We start from the raw sequence: 22,083 nt of genomic DNA on the forward strand, positions 1-22,083 counted from the left end.
ATGTTCTCACTATCTGCACAAAACCCAAATGACACTTCTACACTCAAGACAGGACCCACCAACATTGCAGCCTGGATGCAATCCAACTTCCTTAAATTAAACGGATATAAAACAGAGGTGCTCATATTGGGTAAACAAAAAAACCTCTGGAATACACAACATTGGCCAGATAAAACGGGAGCTCCACCTACCCCCGTATCCCACGTACGTAATCTAGGCGTAATCGTGGACGACACCTTAAGCATGCAGGCTCAATCAGTAAAAGTCGCGCCCACCTGCTTCTCCATCATCAAATGGTTGAAAAAAATCAGTTGGATGCTACCAGAAACAACAAACAAAACTATAGTCAATGCCTTAATTACCTCCCGATTAGACTACGGACACATCCTATACGTGGGTTCTAACAAACAAGTAACGCATAGACTAATGATGGCCCAAAATGCAGCAGTTAGACTTTTATGTAAAGTGCTTAAAAAATAATCCATCTCCGTGTATCGACGAAAACTGCATTGGCTAACCATAGAAAATCGAGTAAAGTTTAAGGCTCGCACTTACATGCAAAAAATCAAAGCCGGGACAGCCCCAAAATACCTTTGCTCCCTGGTCACACCCTATATTTCATCGAGAAATCTCAGAGCAGCCGCCCAAGGACGCTTTGCGGTTCCAAAATACAAGCTAGCACGCATGGGAGGAAAATCCTTTACATACCTAGGGCCAACGTACTGGAATTCCCTTCCCATTTCACTTAGGAAAGAAACAAGTTATTCCAGTTTCCGCAAACAACTGAAAACTTGGCTGTTCAATAAATAACTTTCCAGCGCCTCTTGTGTTATGGCTTCATGGTATGCGCCGGGAAACCCTGTTGGGTAGCTGCTGCGCAATACAAATTCTAAATAAATAAATAAATAAATAAATAAGATCATTACACCTTTCCACACAGAACAGTTTATCACTCTACCAGTTGTATTCCACCCTCCTTATCCATCCAAAAAGGGAGAGAGCTTCAATCCCCTTGATCCCAAGAGAGCCCTGAACTTTTACATGTCACCTACCAGGGAACATCAGGCGAACTATCAGCTTTTTGATGGTTTCTCTGAAGCAAAAAAGAAGTCATGATACAGAATAGAACCATCTCCAGATGGATTGTATTGTGCATCAAAATCTGGTATGGGTCAGCTAAGAGGGATTCTTCCGAAGGCTTATGCATACTTTCCACCAGAGCAAAGTCTGCTACAACTTACCTGGCCTGCGGTGTGCCAGTTCTGGACATTTGCCAAGCTGCTACGTGGGCACTGGTCCACACATTCATGAAACACTAATGAATTGATAACCAGGTCCAACTGGAGGAGTATGTTGCCCTGTCGGTCCAGCAGGATTTTCCGGTCTGAGCCATTCCACAGTCCCGCCACCTGAGTAGGTACTGTTTGGTACCTAGTCATAAGATGAGGAGTCTGCGGGTAGAAGTATCCATTAGAAGAAAAAGATACTTACCATTGCTAACGCTCTTTCTGGTGGATACTCTATGTGACTGCAAATTTCTGACCGAATCTCCATCTCACCTTCTATGGAATGGTTTCATCTACTCCATACTAATAAGATTCCAATCTAGATATCATAAAGAAACTGACTCCAGCAGCAGAGGTGGCGGCTATGTCGGGGCCCCAAAGCCATACCTGGGTGGGAAGAACCCAATATAGAGCGGACCAGCATGACAACACCTACTGGCGGGAAGGGAATTGCTGAGAAACCTCTCCTGATCCAGCCTTCGACCAGGGGGTATTTATATGGTGAGGAATATGCGGTAAGATAGAGTATCCACCAGAAAGAATGTTACCAAGGGTAAGTACGTTTCTCGCCTTGAACCTGCTCATTCAACCACAGCGATTCCACCCTATTCGTTGCGGCTGTAAGGGCCTAGAACACCTTGCCCATGTCTCTGGGTCCTCTGACCAGCTTTCTTCAGTTCCAGGCACTTTTACAAGCCTTTCAAATGTTGTTTTGTTTTTGAGAGTAGGATGTTTATGTAGCAGGCTATATTGGTACTTTTAGCGCCATGATGCCTTGGTGAACGAGTACGCGTAGACCAGAGGATGCCCACATATTTCAAGAGTGTGTGAAGAAAGGAAAGACCTCACTCCAACTGGCACGTTATTTATATGAAGACAGACATGCAGATCATGTATGTGCATGTCCCGCAATGTATGTAAACTGTCAGCACCCGTGGGATAGGGACTGGTGTTGCCTTGTAAACCTCTGCAAGGTAAGGGGCTAAGGGCGTGGTCTTACCATGGGGTTAGCAGTAAGTATGAAAAGGGTATCTAACGCTGGAACGGAGGAAAGTGGCAGCAGAGGGGCCAGAGGGGAGTGGTTGAAAGTCAGTTGGACAGAGAATGTCTGGCACTAAATGCTTCAGTGCTCTGCCAGGTGGTTGCTGCCCGAGGCACGGGCTGGAGTTGGCAAAAGTTTGGCTTTCTGGGCGAGGCTCTGGCAATGGAAATGGAAAGTAACGGGACCACTTCTTATGTAACCTTTTAGTAATTAACTATTTTTGTTTTGTAGAAGGAGAGGGAAAGAGACTGTGAGGCGCAGAAGGAGAGGACGCTTTGGAGAGCTGAGAAGGAGACAGGGGGAGCTTGAACGGGTGTACAATAGATAGGAAAGTGGGGTGAAGAGAGCAAGGGAAAGAAGGCAGGCTGTGGCGAGGGGGGCTAAGAGAGAAACAAAGGAGAGAGCGAGGAAGAGGGCCATCTCGAGCGAGGAAGCTGAGTGACACGCAGAAAGCGTGCAGGATCAAGGGAGGCACGGAAGAAACTGGGATGAAAGGCGCGAGATAGGAAACGGTGCACCGGAAGAGAGGGGAAGTGACTGGGCCAAGAAGACGGGAGAGCAAGGGAAGGATTAGGAGGAAAAGGGTCGAGGAAAAGGGCAGGTGAACTAGGAAACAGAGAGAGACAAAGGAGCTTCCAAGGTTAAAGGGATAGCGAACAAGTAGAGAGGGGAAAAGCAAGAGGGTGAGAGTTGGTGCCATAGAGACGGAAACTGAGAAGGGAAGAGTGGGTACCATAGAGGAGAAGGTCAAGCCAGAGAGCCCACGTTAGGGGAGCACAATGCTGGCTCTCGGCGAGGTACTGGCCACTCTACTAGTGACTCTCTTGCTTGTCCAGTATCTCAGATTCCGATGGCTTGGCAGACATCTGCCACCTGGACCGAGCCCGCTGCCCATCATCGGCAACCTGTGGGACCTGGGGTTCAGACTGGATCACGAGGTCTTCATACAGGTACGGCACCCTTTGCTAATGAGGCAGTAAGAATGTCAGGGGGTAACACAATGCCATTTGGGTGTGGGCTGCTCTAGAACTCACAGTATAGGATGTTGACCTACCTTGGTTGGACTTCCTATTACTAATCAGACAGGACTCGGCTGCTCCTGGTCGTACTCCACGAAGAGAGTGATCCGCCCCCGTTGGGATCCTTTAAAGGGCCATCCGGCGAGTGATGCCACAATAGCAGTGGCTGCTACCCAACGGGGGTGGTGGAGCGGGGGAGGAATGAAAAATATATTTAGCACTTACCTGAGCACGGCCGCCTCCTCTCCTCTGTCCTAGTCTCTTCGGACTCCCGGCAGCACAGAAGCACACAGGCTCCCGGACTCCCCTAGCCGATCTCAATGCTTCTGTCGCTAGCATGACAGCAGCGTTGTGATTGGTCTGAGCGGCCTGGTTCGGCGCCCAGACAGGGAGTGGGAGCCTGTGCACGTGCGCCACCCAGCTGTGCAATACAGTTGGACAGCCGGGTGGAGAAATGCTAAGTGCTCATGACTGTTTGGCCAGACCCTGACGGCGGGCCAAACTGTCATGCGCACTTAGTGAGTGCCTACCACTCCCCCCCCTGCTCTGGCCAGCTCAGCCCACCCCGCACCTAGAGTGTAAACCAACTGATCCAGCACAGAAAAATAAAATGATAATAACATATTATTATTATCATTTTATTTTTCCTTTTTTGATCTGCTCAGAAAGCAGTGGGGCGATGTTCCTCCGCCTTAGAGGAGGAGCCGCCGCTGCACACTAGATCTCAAAACCCTAGCAGATGTCTGACTAGAACTGGGTAAAAACAACTGTCTTTGCCTCTCTTCACCGGACGGCCCCTTTAATACTCACAAGGGTGGTAAGTGGGAGCATTAGAAGCTGGTCTACCCAACATATGGTAACTTACAGACCTTTTATGCTTAACCCACAGATGGCAAAGACCCACGGCAACATCTTCACCATGTGGCTTGGGCAGAAACCCGTGGTTGTGCTGAATGGATATCGGGCGGTGAGGGATGCTTTGATTGGCCACTCCGAGGAGGTGTCGGGGCGCCCTACAACACCGCTCTTTGAAGAAATGTCAGGCGGCAAAGGTACGCATACAAACTGTTCCCATTGGGCGCAGGGTCAAGACTGATTTGCATATGGCTGGATCCAAACTGGAATGGCACGGTGAGCAAAAAAATGATGGATTTAGGCCCATATCTCTGTACTGGGGTGAATGTATGACATTGTTCTGCATTCTGTCCATCAATTGTTCTTTTTGAAGGCGGCAAAGATAAGCAGGTATTTTGGTTCAGTAAAAGCCTGGCACGAGCCAGGCTAAATTTGGTGTGGGTGTTCTTTCCTATGAGACATAATGCTTGCCTCGATAAAGGCTTAATAACTTACCTAAATGTGTTCCGTTCTACCTTATCTCAGCCTCCATCTCAGTCACGTTCCTTAATTATATACATTTTATGACAAAGAAGACCTGGATTTCGAGTAATGAAGATGACCAGTAATTAAAATACCATGAGCACATTGCCTTATCCTTACAAAATGCTGGTTGGTTTAACATCTGTAAATGCAACATTTTGATTCCTTTTTGTGAAAACAATGTTCAGAAAATGTTTTAAATTTCTTTTTAAATATCACTTTTTGCCTGTAACAACCACCCTATTTGTCTTTCCCAAGACAGAATATAGTCCTCATTTAAATATCCTGCAAAGGAGCGCTCACGAGAGTTAGAAAATAATGTTTTTACAAATGCTTTTACACCTTCGAAGGCATTCAAACCCACTTCAAAGGAGGCTAAATAAAACAATTTCAGTAGTAACAGAAGAGAGTAAATACAGGATGCTGGACCATTGGTCAGGCAGCTGCAGACTGGCCAGTAGGGTAAAAAGCCATAGACATGAAATTTATTACACCTGACTTGCTGGGCAAGTTTGATTCTCTGCAGGGCCTCCCCAACCTTTCTCTTTATGAGTTTAATAAACTTAGCACATTTAAAATGGGTAACAGTATCATCTGCAATTTTGTAAAGCATTTAGAAATGCTACAACCTGTGGTTTCAAGTGCTATATAAGGAACAGCTCTTACTATAGATTCCAATAATAATTTTCAATCAACTCTACTCAATCAATTTTTTTTAAACAAGCACTGGCACAGCCAATTGGGCTGGCATTTTTTATTTATTACTGATAGCACATTATTATTGTCTCCCACACATATGCAAACATCACAATTTCCTCTAAACACAGACACTTAAAAACTGGCAAACACAAACAAATGCCCTACACAATAAAACACATGAGGACGTTCTAGTGGTGGGAGTGTTGTTAACATTAATGCCAGTTGTGATGGCGGGAGAAGTGGTAATGTAGTGATTCTGGTAGCAGTGGTGAAAATGGTAGTATTGGTGCTGTGCCAGTAGTAGGGGTGGGGATATTGGTGGTAGTGTTGATGGGGTTTATAAATACGATGACCTTGGTATTGATAGGATGGTGATGGTGTTGTCTTAGTTGGTGATGGTCATAGTGATGTTGGCAAAGGTAGCAGTAGTGATAATGTGGTAGTGGTGATAGTGTTGAAGGTGGTGATAAAAGTGGCTGTGGTGGTTGTGATGGTGGTAATGGTGGCTAGGCATTGGCAAGGGTGGTGGTGATATAGAGTGTGAAATAAACAAGAGAGACCCCTTAGCACACCAGGGGAATAGGGACCTAGCATACAGTGAAATAACAAGGGAATCCCTTGGCGGAAACAACTGAGACATTAGCCCATATATTAGCTCCGGTCTCTACACATATAAGGCATAGACAAAAAATGTTGTTTAAAAAAAGAGTTTTCACGTTTTATTTTTATGTGAAAAAGAAATGTCATCAACAATACAATAATTTAAAAAAAACACAACAAATTGTAATTTCATTAAAAACATGTACAATGTATATCACAACCATATGCTTCCAAGGTTCATAAATCTACTACTAGAACACAATCTTCCAAGCACAAGCTAGTTATCGTGCTTATCAACTAAATAAAAGAGACAAGGAGAGAAACAAACACAGACAGTACTATTTGTCATCAAAGTTGCACATCTAAACAAACCAATATTAAACTATATCCTGGACTTGCTCAATTAATCTTGTCTGCAGGAATGAGCTTGGTCCCGTGATTGTGCAGGTATGGGCGTCAACGCGTTTCGATGGCTTTTAACAGTAATGTACCATCTTTTTCAAGACTGTATGATATGTCTCTCTCTTAAATTATTGTATTGTTGATGAAATTTCTTTTTAACATAAAAATAAAATGTGAAAACTCTTTTTTTAAACAAAATTTTTTGTCTATGCATTATATGTGTGAGAGACCGGTGCTAATAAATGGGCTAATGTCTCAGTTGTTTCCGCCAAGGGATTCCCTTCATATTTCACGGTGGTGATATAGATACATTGTGATAATGGAGGTGAGGGTGGTAAGGTGATGGTTGTAGTGGTAATGGTAAGGGGTTATTGTCATTGATAATGGTGGTGGTGGTAATGGTGATGAAAATGGTTCTGACTAGTTGGTGGTGATAATGACAGTAATAGCGGTTCTGCTAATAGTGAACGTGGTATGGATTGAACTGGTAGCGCTAATGGCAGTGGTGGTTATGGTAATGCTTGTATGAGTACCACAGGGTAGGGAAACAAACATTTAGTGGTCAGCAACGAAATGCCACAAGAGGACAAACTGTGTTTTACAAAATGTTATTTGATATATGTTATGTTATGGTGGGGTGATGGTGGTATTGGTGGTGATAGTGGTACCGAGGATAGTCATCATATAACTGGGGATCCTGGTCATGGTAATGGTTGTGATAGTAGTAGTTGAGGTGGTGGAAATTACTGTGGCAGTAATTTGGTGGTGATAATTGTGCTGGTAAAAGGTATGGTTCTTGGGAATGGTAGAGAGATCTCTATGGTTCATGTAATACCAAGAGTTAAACCCTTCATTGATTAAATGTTCCTCACCAGTGACAGACATGCAAAAAGTAAACATTCCACTGCATTTATATGCACAATTTGGCGTTAGTCCCAACCTCAGGTATTTCTCTCTCTAGCACAATTAAAGAAGAGCCCTAAGTAGTCTCCTCATTATTGTTCCTTGATAGCATAACCCCTGATTTTTATGTATCCCTTTTCCTTGAATATTTCAACAGCATACATTAATAAAAAGTGGGAGATATGTAAGGGCCGTGTGTAATTTCTCTGAAAATTATGTGTTCACAGTAGTGACAACGAAATGTTATGTTATATTTAATTTGTAAAGCGCACGGCTACTTGGAAGTGTCCCGGCGCTCGCTTCCGAAAGAAAGAAAGGTCCGCTCAGCTGATTAAAAAAGCAACATTTTGAGTTTCTTCTTGAACAGCATTGAGTCTTGAATGCTCCGCCGGGCTAAGGGCAACAGATTCCAGGCCAAACCGGCCCTGCGCACAAAGGAATTGCCACCCAGACGCTGGCGCTTGACTTCGGGGTCTGCATCAACAATTGAGCAGAGGACATGTATAAGCGATTATACAATAAGAATGAATCGGTGCACAGACATGATATCAAGTCCAAAATATCGTTTGGACATAATATTGTGTATTTAATATTGAGTGGACAAAATATCGACAGGACAGAATATCGACTACAAAAATATCGTTTTTAAGGTAAGTGAAGTAATATCTACTGTAAAAAATATAGATAGTTAAAATATCGAAGTATATAATATAGATAGTACAATATATCGAATTTTTAATAATATATAATTTTTTATAGTGTATTTTTATGTTATCATATGTGTGAACATTGTGTATTTATGTTATAAATAATTATATTTAACGAATTTTGTTTTAATAATTTTTGCGTAATTTTAATCTGTAGCGGGTTGTGGGTTTGTAGGGGAATAGGGTGGGAAGTAATTTAATTATAATTAATTAAATATGTAAATTTATTTATTGATAGTAATTAGTAATTAATTGCTAATTATTTATATTTGTTTATTAATTTAAATAAAATTGTTAATTAATTTAGAGTAATAGATTAATTGTTAATTATGTAAATTAAACTAATTTAATTCTGTAGCGGGTTGTGGGTTTATAGGGGAATAGGGTGGGAAGTAATTTATTTATAATTAATTAAATATGCACATTTATTTATTGATAATAAATAGTAATTAATTGTTAATTAATTTATAATTGTTAATTAATTTAAAATTGTTAATTAATTTACATTAATTGATTAATTGGCAATTATGTAGATGTAACAAATTTAATTTATGTAGCGGGTAGTGGGTTTATAGGGACATAGGGTGGAAATTAAATTATTAATTATTAATTAAATAATAAAACTAATTACAATTTATTTATTAGGAAATAATTGTTATATTTGTTTAAGTTATAAAATATTTATTTGTTTATGTTTAATTAATTACTATTAATAGGTGATTAATTTAATTAATTTTTTTTTTTTTTTTAAATAATTATTAATAGATATTTTTTGTAGATTTTTGAATAATATATGAATTATTTACTTTCCCTAATGTTGTATTCTCTGGAGTGGGAATAGTAATTTTAACCCCTACGCTTTCCAATGCTTTCCCTACTGTTGCACCTATTGGAGTGGGAATAGTAATTTTAATCCCTGCGCTAACCAACGCTTTCCCTACTGTTGCACTTTTTGGAGTGGGAAAGTCATTTTTACCCCTACGCTATCCAACGCTTTCCCTACTGTTGCACCCACTGGAGTGGGAATCATAATTTTAACCCCTACGCTATCCAACGCTTTCCCTACTGTTGCACCCACTGGAGTGGGAATAGTAATTTCTACCCCTACGCTATCCAACGCTTTCCCTACTGTTGCACCCACTGGAGTGGGAATAGTAATTTTAACCCCTACGCTATCCAACACTTTCCCTACTGTTGCACCCACTGGAGTGGGAATAGTAATTTTTACACCTACGCTATCCAACGCTTTCCCTACTGTTGCACCCACTGGAGTGGGAATAGTAATTTTAACCCCTACGCTATCCAACGCTTTCCCTACTGTTGCACCCACTGGAGTGGGAATATTAATTTTTACCCCTACGCTATCCAACGCTTTCCCTACTGTTGCACCCACTGGAGTGGGAATAGTAATTTTAACCCCTACGCTATCCAACGCTTTCCCTACTGTTGCACCCACTGGAGTGGGAATATTAATTTTAACCTCTACGCTATCCAACGCTTTCCCTACTGTTGCACCCACTGGAGTGGGAATAGTAATTTTTACCCCTACTCTATCCAACTCTTTCCCTACTGTTGCACCCACTGGAGTGGGAATAGTAATTTTAACCTCTACGCTATCCAACGCTTTCCCTACTGTTGCACCCACTGGAGTGGGAATAGTAATTTAAACCCCTACGCTATCCAACGCTTTCCCTACTGTTGCACCCACTGGAGTGGGAATAGTAATTTTAACCCCTATGCTATCCAACACTTTCCCTACTATTGCACCCACTGGTGTGAGAATAGTAATTTTAACCCCTACGCTATCCAACGCTTTCCCTACTGTTGCACTCTTTGGAGTGGGAATAGTAATTTTAACCCCTACGCTATCCAACGCTTTCCCTACTGTTGCACCCACTGGAGTGGGAATAGTAATTTTTATTCTTTTGTTATTGTACGTTAATAATATTGGCTATTATTTAATTATATTTTGTTACTATATATATATGTTTTAGGAAATATGATTAAATCATTTTTATTTTTTACTTTCATTAATTATTTAATTATCATTAGTTAATTTAAGAATTCTTAAGTATATTTTAGTATTTAGTTTTTAATATTAATTTAATTTAATAGTGTTTTTAGTAAAGTCCATATTTTTTAAAACTATATTTTTGTAAACGATATTTTAAACTCGATATTTTTGTACTTACCTGTTTGTAGATAGAAACTCGATATTCTGTCAGTCGATATTTTTTACACGATATTCTTGCAGGTCGATATTTTGGCATTCGATATTTTTTCAGTGATCCGAATGAATCATTTCACCTGTTGGCCCCTTTTAAAGAGACAATTTAAAAGGACTTTAAAACGTATTTTTGATGCTAGTGTAACAAATGCCTTCTCTACAATGCAAGATGCACAGGTGGAATAGGCGGAATATTCACCTTTCCTCCTGCTACATGTGCCTGTGAGAATGCAGCTAGTGGGAGTCTGTGTTCAATGGCAGGCAATCACCATCGGTGCTGCAATTCAGGAAAGACCTCAAGGCCTTGCTCTTCAACTGAACCGCAGACCCAGACCCTCCCCCCCGTGCCCTGAGACCCTCAGTGGTGAGTAGTCGTGCTTTATAAGTCCTTGATTGATTGGTTGAACATAGCAACCGCGTGCATCAAGATAAGATCAGCAGCAACCACGTGTTCTAGTGTTTGGGTCACTCTCTGCCCTCCGCCTTTGTACCATGAAGCTCACTTTGTAGTGCACTTTGTTTAGCAAAATGATTAAGAATGTGTGATGAAAGGAAAGCCTTACATTTCTCAAAGCAACAAATGCAAAGCCCGATGTAGGTCCCCAACCCAGCTCCCCACTGCTACTGGCGCTTGAGCACTCTGCTCGAGTTCCCACATTGAACCGACGGCCTTATCCGCATCCCTTTGCAGATCAAGTTTCACTCCCCCTAACTGAGCACCTTTTCGCCATATCCGCTACTTGTCTCCTTCTAACTCGTTTTTTGCCTCCTTCTAACTTGTTTTTTGGCTCCTACTTTCTTTCTTCCCAACATCTTGCCTCCTAACTCATTGTTTTCCTTCTTCTGACTTGCTTTTTGTCTCTTTCTTAACTTATTTATCTTCTGTCTAAACTCTATTTTGCCTCCTTCTAACTCGTTTTTTTCCTCCAGCTAACTGGTTTTTTGCCTCCTAACTTATTTTTAGACTCTTTCTAACTCACTTTCTGCCTCCTTCTAACTGCATTTTAATCTTTTTCCTCGTTTCTACAACACTTTTCACTCTTGTATTCACTTTGTCAGTGCTGCTCTCCCCACTGCTTCCCCCCTCCCGCTAACCTTGCTGAGCTCCCTTTGCAGGAATCTACTTAATGGAGGCCAAAGGGCTAAAGACAAGCCCGTCTGCACCTGTGTGTGCCTGGACCATGCTGAGTCGCAAGAACATTGTATCTCTGCTCACCCACAGCTACACCAGCACCAACAAAACAGCCCTGAACCCCGCAACAGCAACTGCAGACACTGCCTCTTCTCCTACGACATCAGAATGCCCATACAGCAGCAATCACCTGCCAGTACTAGGCCAAGACAGCTCCACTGCCTCCCGATGAACACCTAATTACGCCACAAATAAGCTACAGAGATCTAGGACACCATCACTCCCTCACCCCTGACGTTGTCTTCCTCACAGAGACCTGACTCAATTCCACATCCGCACCAGGCATCACCACCGCCACTCCCAATAGATACAAGATTACACACTGAGACTGCATCAACAAACACGGAGGTGGAATAGCCATCATCCACAAATAATCCCTCCACTGCACAGTCGCCACGTACACCCCCCTGTCATGGAACATCTTAATATTAAACTCAACACAGGTGACACCTTTGCCTACAGACCACCAGGGCCGTGGCCCGCCTTCTACGAGGCCATTCTCGACTTCATTGCCCCTATGGTTATCAACTCCAAGAACGTCATCTTTCTTTGAGATCTCAACTTTCACATCAATGACCCCAACAATGCCAACACAGCCAGCTTTTTTGAGAGCATGAACAACCTTGGCCTCTCCCAGCTTATGATCAAACGCATTCATATCTCCAGGCATATGCTAGACGCCATCATTACGGCCAGCAACAGAGTCAGGTCAGTTGCAGGCTCTTACCTGCCGTCTCGGGCGGCAACAGCCAGCCACCTCCGCTCTTCAATGCGGCCACAGGCCCGCAAATGCAGGAACCACCACATGCAGCCAATGGTCTAGCAACGCCACTGAGTTAGGTACAGCCATGCCACCGAACTCACATGGTTGGACCACTCAATCATTTACTTCTCCATCACATCTTCCCTTTTCACCCCTGCTAAACAGCCCAACCCTTCCCCCAGGCGCTGGAACTAAATACCTGAAAATCTATGGGCAGACACCCTCATCTCCTTCTCTCCGGACACCATTTCCGACCTCGATGAGGGTGACAAAAACTTCAACGCTGGATCACAAACCGCATGAACATAATCGCCCTCGTTTAACCTGACAAACCAGGCAGACCCACCAGGCACACCAACTGGTACACTCCCGAACTAAAAACCACCAAATACAAATGTAAACTATTGGAAAGGATTTGGCACACTAGCAAAGAGCCAAACAACAAAGCTACCTTCAAGCTGGCTCTCAACAACTTACACCAGTACCTGGAAGACATTAAAGAGATGGCCTGGCCATCTGCCTCAAAGTCAGCTTTAACCACAGCAAAGAGCGCTTCAACATTGTCAAAGAGTTCTCGAATACAATAACAACCTAGCAGACTTCTTTCACAACAAAATCCCCGCATCTATGAACACTTTGACCCCCAACCGCCCATTACCAGCATCCACAGCCTCCTCAACCTCACCCAATCCGACTTGAACTTCAGGTTCCAACTTTGGACCAACTTACCAGGCAGACCACCTCTTCCATCATGAGCTCCATTCACTCAGGAGCACCCAGGGGCGCCTGTCCCCACCACAAGGTCAACCTAGAGAACAAAACTATTAGCAAAGAACTCAACACCATCTTTAACACCTCCATCTCCTCTGTCACTTTCCCAGAGCAATGGAAACACCCAGAAGTTAAACCACTTTTCAAAAAAACATCTGCAGACACAAATGATCTCAAGAACTAGCGGCCCATCTCGCTGTTCCCTGCCAAAGTCCTGGAAAAAGCCATCAACCGCCAACTAACCAAATAACTAGATAACAACGATTTCCCGGACCAATCCCTATCTGATTCCACTCAAACCACGGCTCAGAATCCAATGAGTGTGCTAGTTTTTTTTATAGGTTACGTAGTGGCGGGTAACTGTCAGATTAACTTTTTATCTAAATTTACAGCCTTTGTGCAGCATGGGTGTAACTGTTTACAAAATGCATGTGCTTCGAATACATCATAGGTGTGCAGAGGTATTGGCCACCTTATAAATCTTTGTAATGAAGATTAACTCTGTGTGTAGGTGACAGTAAGCATGGGCAAATTTTGCGAATCTGGCGTTCGCGAATTTTGCGAATTTGCAAACTCGCAATCCGCAAAATCCGCGAATTCTCGCGAATTTGCGGATTTTTTTTTTGTGTTCGCAAGGATTTCTGCCAGTTCGCAAGGATTTCTGACAGTTCGCGAGGGTTTTGTAACAGTTCGCAATTGCGAACTTACATGTCGGCTCGCAACGGTCACGATTATGTGTTTCTATGTCTGGTTCATCATCATAGGTTCCCAGCACCCTCTGTTTCACCCCTGCCACCCTCTGTTTTACCCATGCCACCCTCTGGTACATCAATGCCTTATGCCACCCTCTGGTTCATCATCACTGTAGATTATGGGGGGAAAAAGCAAGCACACCTGCCTGCTTCAACTGACATGAATTAATTTGGGGTTGATTTATTAATGTGTCACTGTTTTAAAATTCCAGTCTGGCACCTGCTTCCTTATCTGTAATTTGCTTTCTGTTGCAGTGCAATTTTTTTTCCAGGACCTTTGTGGCCTACTTGTAGCTATTCTATGAACCTGCTGTGAGGGTCAGAGCAGGGTCATACAATTGTTGCAACTAGCAACTGAACTCTGGAGGGGCCCTTGTCAGGAAGCACTAAAGGGAACGGTTACTAATGATGAGTTTGAACTTTTGAACCTGCTTTCACTTTTGCAAAACTCGTTTTTCTGCAGAGCAACATTACAGCAACTTTAATGCCCCACCAAGCTTATATGAGAAAGTTGATTTCTAATCCAAAAGTTATCCAAAGAAAATCAAAAGGCCTCAAATCTAAAAAAGTGCAGGCAAATGTCAACCTGAGGAGTTATTCTGATAAAAATAATCATTTTCAGAAGGTCTATGCTGCTTGCTAGTAGATTTCTTGTGCAGAATTGTAATTTTTGTAATTTCGCGAGTGCGAGATTGTTGCTGCCCGCCGCACCTACAAGTTCGCAATTGCGAACTTACACCGCAAAGAAAAAAAGTCAGCTGCGTGCGAATTTGCGGATTTTGCGGGAAATTCGCGAATCTCGCGGATTGCGAATTTACCGAAAATCCGCAAAATCCGCGAGCGTAACGGATTTTCCGCCCATGCTTAGGTGACAGTTGATTTGTGTGCAATATGTTCCTCACAAGTTTTTTTGGTACGGCACAAAAAGTTTCCATCAGGGCATAAATTCTACGTACCACATAAGTATTGTAAGCAGCCTTGCGTTACTAGACACAATCGTCTCAGCATGACAGTTTCTACTTAACATAGTGGACTGTGTCCACCAGGTATTAAGCTATCTAAATGTTCCTGGGCTATCTGTAAAGTTTTCACCACAGTATGAAGGCTGCATGTAGTATAATCTTTAGCACCTTCAAGCGCTGCTTATTTTAAGTAAATAGTGTCTTTTTTGCATGTGTTGCATAAAGTGTACACTGTTTTCTTTTTTTGTTAACACTCTCTTTATTGAAATTTTTCCAGTGCACACAATATATTAAACTTCCTGTAGCAAAAAAGGTTCTAATCTATAGAATAGGTCAGTTGCATCTCACTGAAGAAGAAAGTACCACTAAGCAGCACCAGTAAATATTTACAATAACCCCCTCACCAAACTTGCCACCCACCTCCCAACGAACCGCCAGCAAAGGTAGACAGGAAATCATCCAGTATGTTCCAGAGAGTAGCATCTGTTAGACCAGCCACCGAACAAGTGGAGGAGGAACCCTAAGGACTGCCTCCCTCCACCAGGATTACCCCGGCTGAGCCTTCTAAAATTGGAAGAGATGGAGTGCTCGTGTTCGCGTTTCTTTCATATACCCTTGCTGTTTCTCAAGAACAGACAGATTAGGTGCTGTATGTTTTGACATTTAGATTATTAGGTTTGACCAGCATGCAATGATCTTTAAGACTAAAGGAGTGGTGTCAGAAAGTAGACTTCCTTAGGGCTGAACAAGCCTTGGCGTAGGGCTTGAAGCTAGGTAACTGACCAGAAAAGCCCAGGGTGGGGAGAACATTGAACTGGCTCGAGTATGAATGTATGAGGACCATGTCAAACAATCATATGGCCAAAAGGATCACAGGGCTTGTATGCATGACCTGGAATGCTTGGGGATGGGATCTGCAGGCAAGCAATCTAACATCCATAGTACCTGAGGCACAGGGGTGTTAACATTTCCATGCTGCAGGAGACCCATCTTACAGGGGTTGTGGTGGAGCGACTGCACCTTAGATGGCGTGGCCAGCTGTATACCACATTTCTTTCTGCTTACGCATGGGGCGCACTGATTAGATTAGGGCTGGGACCCCTTTCAAACTCCTACAATTGTTGATTGATGTGGAGGGACGAAATGTACTGGTGAAGGGCAAGTTATAGGGGAAAGTAGTGAAAATAGGGATTATACATGCGCCCAATAATTTTCAGCTGACATTCTTCCTGTCACTGTCGGCTCCACTAGGACAGCTGGTGGATGGAGATCTGCTGGCAGGTGGAGATTTTTAATGTGTCACTGATTTGCTCTTAGACCGCTCTACTCCCCCTCTGCCAGGGACAGCCCATAGTCTAGCAACAGGATTCAGGTAGTGGCTACAGTGCTGGGAGTTGTCAGATGTTTGGCGCACATAACATGGTATAGAGCCAGATTACCTTTTCTACTCTCACATATATTCCCTCCACATGAGATTGAACAGATTCCTATTCTCAAGGAGATTGAATCAATACACCAGCTACACCGATTATCTAGGGCGACCCCTCTCCAACCACAACCTTTGATCCTCGGGCCCGCCCAACAGATGATAGAGTGGTGATCCCGACATCGTACCTCCAACCGACAGTTCTGGTAAACTCTTGCTATAGAGAAGCGCTACAAATGGCCATCACAGAGTATTTTGACAACAATCAGGGTAGGCATTGTCTACCCTCGTAGAGTGGGATGCCTTTAAGGTCGTTGTTTGGCGAACTTAATGCAGAATTCCACTCTCTAGACGCCGCACTCCATGCATTAGACACCCTAGGACCGGACCCAACTAATCACTAGCTCTTGCTCAACACAAAAGAGCACTATAACATTACTATGACTACTAAGATGCCATGATTACAAAACCTGTATAGCAAAAGCTCACAACGAAGAAGTCAAATTGAGGAGGATGCTGGCTTGGCTTATCCATCCTGAATTGCCAGGTACTCCCATCACACAGCTGATATCAGCAACAGGGGCCCATATCTACTCCCCAGGGGACATAAATGATGAGTTCTGTCAATATTATGAAGCTTTAAATGGCGCCCCAGAGGACCTCCCAGATAACTCACTAGACGAATTGCTGGACTGATTCCCTCTTCCAACACTGACATTGGAGGAATAAGAGAGCTTGGGTGGCCTTGTACCAGCCCAGGAGTTAAGACAGGCCATTAAGTAAATGGCCACTGGTAAAAGCCCTGGCCTGACAGACTTCCAGCAGAGTTCTATATGACATCCACAGGCCTACTCGCCCCAAGACTGGAGACTCTCTACGCGGAGTCCTTGTAGGCGAGCTGCCTTCCGGGCACTACACGATGTGCGACTTTCATTCCTCTCTCACAAAATCCCTAATGTGCTTGTCACCGCATTCCGCCCACTGTCCAAAAACGGGATTCATGTAGGAATCGCAAAATAAATTGCGATTCCTACAGCTTCCTTATTCCTAAAGGCCCATAGGAATGAATGGGGAGTTATTCCTTATTTGCGATTAGCAATTTGCTAATCGCAAATAAGGATGCGATTTCAAGGGTGCCAAGGGTGTCCAAAGGACACCCTGTAGCACCCCTGAAATGAAAATGTAGACTGATGTTGCGCACACACATATCCAAAGGACATGTGTGTGTGTAACAAACAACTTTAAAAAATGCACTAAAGTGCTTTTTTCAAAGTTTTCGCTATTTACCACGATGTCAGACTTCGCGGTAAATAGCGGCCAAAAATAGCGGGAAAAAATTCTCAAATAGAGATTCCTTAAATGCAATTCCTCGCAATTTAGCGATTTTGCTATTAGAGATTATTGCATTTGGGATGATGAATCCCAAATGCAACAATTGCGCTCGCAAAGGCCGGATTCTCAAAATCTAGCCCTTTGCAAACGCAATTTTCAATGATGAATCTGGCTGTAAAACATTAAATTTTTTAGAAATATGTTCCAGATTGAGTAAGAATCATCAAAGTCCACAAGTTCACCAGAAATATCTCTGCACTTCTTTCCTAGTAGGAACCAAACATATGTTGCTATAATTTTTGTAAAATAGAATACCAAAACTATTGCACATGGTGTATCAAGCTAACAGGATTGTCTGGAAGTGGAATCAATCTACCAGTGAGGTAAGTTTGAAGAGTCTCCTGTTCTTTGAATTCCTGCATGTACTAGAACATCCCAGATAAAGTGTTGCATGTTAATTGGCATCAACTGGTTTAGGGAGGCAGTCATACATAACAAATCCTTTTGCATTGGTTCCAGGTATTATCTTCATATCGGGGAATAACTGGAAAGCTCAGAGGCGCTGTGGCTTAATGGCGCTCCGAGCCCTAGGAGTCGGGAAGAAAGTTATGGAAGGGCGTATTCAGAATGAGGCACAGTGGCTGTTGGAGAGTTTTGCAATGATGAAAGGTATGTGGCTTGGGCTTCAGTAACAAGGTCTACCTTTGCCTGTTACCGTTCAGATTGTAGAAAAGATATTTGACATTCACCATACGAAGGGGCTGGTTACGAGTCAGGCGGATATATGTGTGGAGATACCGGGTGGCTGGAATATCTGATTATAGAGCTACCTTTTACAAGTTAAACATCACAGAACGGGCAATAACTGGGCAAACTGGGTTTTACCAACCGCAATTCTGCACATTTTTGTGGGGTTTTACATCTCTGAGCGAGAGGTAATAGGTATGAGATCATTTGGCAATGGGAGATCTTTTCATTTCCCTTTGCAAAACTGTACAGATTTATCAGAGGACAGAGTTTTCATATTCCTGACTTTTCAATACGTGCATGCTGGAAGGAGAGAGTGCAAACATGGAGTGAGGATTTTGTTCCCTTTCCATATAATGATATTGTCACATCAGTGATATATAAAGCACAGGTTCAGGTTTTGTCTGCAGATCAATGGCCTGCGGATGTATTACTTCTAGCGTAGACCTGTTCTTACTACAGGGAAGAGAAAGTAAAGAGATATTTTGTGTATTGTCTGGCATTTTGGGTTCCTGAAGGGCAGAGAGACGTATTAGACACTGCGCCTACATCACAGTCAGCACTATAAAACAAAAGATCAGAGGAGAAAGTACAGAGTGCATGCAAAAACTTCAATTAACTACATTTAGAGACAATGGACTATTTCTCATTGAAATCTGGGTGCTGAGTTATTCACACCAACAATGGAACAGATCTGAGGTGACTGCAAAATAGAGTGCAAGGATTTATTCTCCAATTGTAAGGAGACTAGAATAGTTAACTAAAGGTGGTCTTTGAAGGGGTTTTAGATTCTCCTTTGAAGTCTGGGTTATATTTCATGAGGGTCTGAAAGGTTTTATTCTCTTGTCGTAATTCCAGAATGTTTGGTTTGTTATATCCTGTGTGGACTGTATTTCTTTCTGTGCAAGGGCAGTGGTAGGCTTGGCAACTTCAAAGCAGGCAAAGTTTTTCGCAGATTTGTTCGAGTGAGACAGCAGGATGCCGCTATAGATGTCAAACTAGATTGGCTTCTTTTTCAAATTATCGACTGGTATTGGGAGGTGTTCCAATATGGAAATAAAACAAAGATCACTCTGGCAATTGATACCTTGCGGCCCATATCAGGTCACATGTGATCCTTTGAACGATTAGATATCGAGACGCAGTGGTCATCTCTATCAGCTAGATTCATGAAGCATTTTTGCGGGCGCAAACGGTGCGAATCGCAGAATTCGGCCGATTGCGCCCACAAAAATGGCATTTGGAATTCATCAATGGGTCATGAACTCGCAATTTGAAAAATCGCAAAAATTGCGATTTTTCAAATTGCGATCGCATTTAAGGAATCTCAATTTGAGATTCCTTAAATGCTATTCATGAACCATTGATAAATTGCGATTTCGCTATTTTTTGCCGCTATTTACCGCAAAGTCTGACTTTGTGGTAAATAGCGAAAACTGAGAAAAATGCACTTTTGTGCATTTTTCTCAGTTGTATGTTACACACACACATGTCCTTTGGACATGTGTGTGCGCAACATAAGTCGAAATTTACATTTCAGGGGTGCTACAGGGTGTCCTTTGGACACCCCTAGCACCCTTGAAATCGCATCCTTATTTGCGATTAGCAAATTGCTAATCGCAAATAAGGAATAACTCCCCATTCATTCCTATGGGCCTTTAGGCCTTTAGGCCCATAGGAATGAATGGGGAGTTATTCCTTATTTGCGATTAGCAATTTGCTAATCGCAAATAAGGAATGTGTAGGAATCACAATTTGTTTAGCGATTCCTACATGAATCCCGTTTTGCAAGTCCTTAATAGCGATTCCTTAATAATCGCTATTAAGGACTCACAATACGGGACTTTGATGAATCTAGGGGTAAATCCTAATCATACCTAGAGTTAATAAAAAAGAAAATAGAAAACCATCCGTGTCTAAGGAAGAGATCTCCAGTCTCTTATTTATTTTTACTGCTACTTAAAACAGACGGTACCATCCGATACAACAATACTGACTATACTTCTGTTTGTTTCATACAAAGATATATCAGCAACCCCCAGTTCCCATCTGGAAAAAGTACCTTTCTAGCCCTGATGAAGGTGACATCTTGCTTTCACCAAAACGCATTTCAGTCAGGAATTTGGTCAAAGAAATGAATTTTTTAAATGATGGATTTACGCCTTTTGAATGTATAAGACAAAATGTAATGTCTATAATAGGCTTCTACCTCACATGTGTTTTTTTCCCTTTTTTAATATGTGCATATAGCATGAGAGTTAGTATGTTTGAGAGGTTTGAATGGTGAGACTGTTTGATTGAGAGAATGTGTTGAATTTTATGACATTCTTTTTTCTGTGGGGTTTGCTGAAACAGGAATTCTTTCTATTTTGTTTTTGTAATGAATTATTTGTTATATATTGTGTGATGAATTAACAAAAAACCTTCTATCAAACAAAAAAAATTATATTTGTATTCATAAAAAAGATAAAGATAAGAGAAACAGTCAGTCAGTCAAACATAACTTTATTTGATTTGTTAAAACCTTAAAAGTACATTCCACATTCCGTGATAAGAGAAAGGACAACAGCAAAACATGGTAATATTCAACAAGAAAAAGAGCAGCAGCATAACAAGATAATATTAAAACCACAATTACACCTCAAGATACTTGAAATTAACTTCTCTTGTTCCTTTTAAAACGGAGTATTATAACATTTATTTGTTAAAATCGCTAAAATTTCCTATATATACCTTCTTCAGAATGCAGTTTTTACTACTATTGTCCCTTAGTATCTCTACCTTTATTCAGGGATAAGGGCTACACTATACATGTTCTTCTGCGCATTTGAGGAACCACCTAACTTTATTCATATATTTCCCCAACGCGCAGGCTATATCTAAAGTCTCCATTTCCACCAAAAGAGTGGCAGCTTGCATTCTGTGCGTAATCTTATATTTTTTAAAAATCGGACATAAAAACTCCTTTCGAAAGTCTAAAAATCTCGTACAATCTAATAAAATATGTGACATATCACAGGTGGTTCCTAAAGTGCAAGTGCATTTCCCATTACTTCCTATCATTAAATTTCGAACCCCGTTATTTGCATAGCATGGGTTTATGCCAATTCGCATTTTCAGGACTTCTCGCCTCAGACTATGGCTGGGTAACCGGTCCACGTAAGGGAAGTGTTGACTGCTCTCCCAAGCCACTTTCATGTGTGCTACCGAGGTCTTTTGAGCAAGGTATTACCGGTCATAACTACGGGACATATTGACCCCCTGAGTCTTTAATTCTTTTTTCCCAAATATTATGGGGTCTTGCGGCAAACAAACCTTCAAATCTAGCACCCCTTAAGCCTTGCTTATTGAGGCTCTTACCTCTTTTGCCCAGGGGAGCTCACTATTGATAATTTCCTCCTTAGCCCATTGGGAGATTTTAGCAATTTCCCCTACTCCGAACCGCTGCCAGAAGCGTACAAGGCTCATACAAACTGTAATAGCCCAGGAGGTTATTCCCAGCTCCAGTCGTGCTGCCTGCACCATAGAGGATTTTGGCAGAGCGAATAAGCTTTTTAATATGTTTCCCTCTTCACTATCCCAGGAGGTCTTGCCACTGAGATAAATAACCTCGGCTCCATACGGAAATTGTGGGGGGACCATTGCTTGATAAGCTTTTAAGACCGGTATATCTGACCTTTCACCATAGGTGTTATTAAAGCTTTTTAGGCCTTTGACCGATGCCAGTGCCCTTATTTTTAATGCTTGCAGGTGTGTATGCCATTTCAGGTTACCTGAGAACCACATTCCCAAATATCTATAGTTGGTCACCCTCTCAAGCAAGGTTGTGCCAAGATACCACGAGAACTTCACTTTCCTTCTCCCAAAACATACTAT

General features: G+C 42.3%; 1 protein-coding gene across 1 annotated transcript in view; it reads left to right on the forward strand.

The window, feature by feature from the left end:
• Positions 1–2,566: 2,566 nt before the first annotated feature.
• The window catches only part of LOC147684118 (cytochrome P450 2J5-like), an 82,321-nt gene continuing 62,804 nt past the window's right edge, over positions 2,567–22,083 (forward strand). The window contains exons 1-3 of the mRNA XM_086944488.1: positions 2,567–3,278; positions 4,237–4,399; positions 17,980–18,129. Of these exons, the coding sequence (XP_086800614.1) occupies positions 3,108–3,278; positions 4,237–4,399; positions 17,980–18,129 (484 nt within the window). The 5' untranslated portion in view covers positions 2,567–3,107. The remainder of the gene's footprint in view (positions 3,279–4,236; positions 4,400–17,979; positions 18,130–22,083) is intronic.

Source organism: Lissotriton vulgaris, chromosome 11 (assembly GCF_964263255.1).
Source record: "Lissotriton vulgaris chromosome 11, aLisVul1.2, whole genome shotgun sequence".
In the NCBI taxonomy this organism is placed as follows: domain Eukaryota; kingdom Metazoa; phylum Chordata; class Amphibia; order Caudata; family Salamandridae; genus Lissotriton; species Lissotriton vulgaris.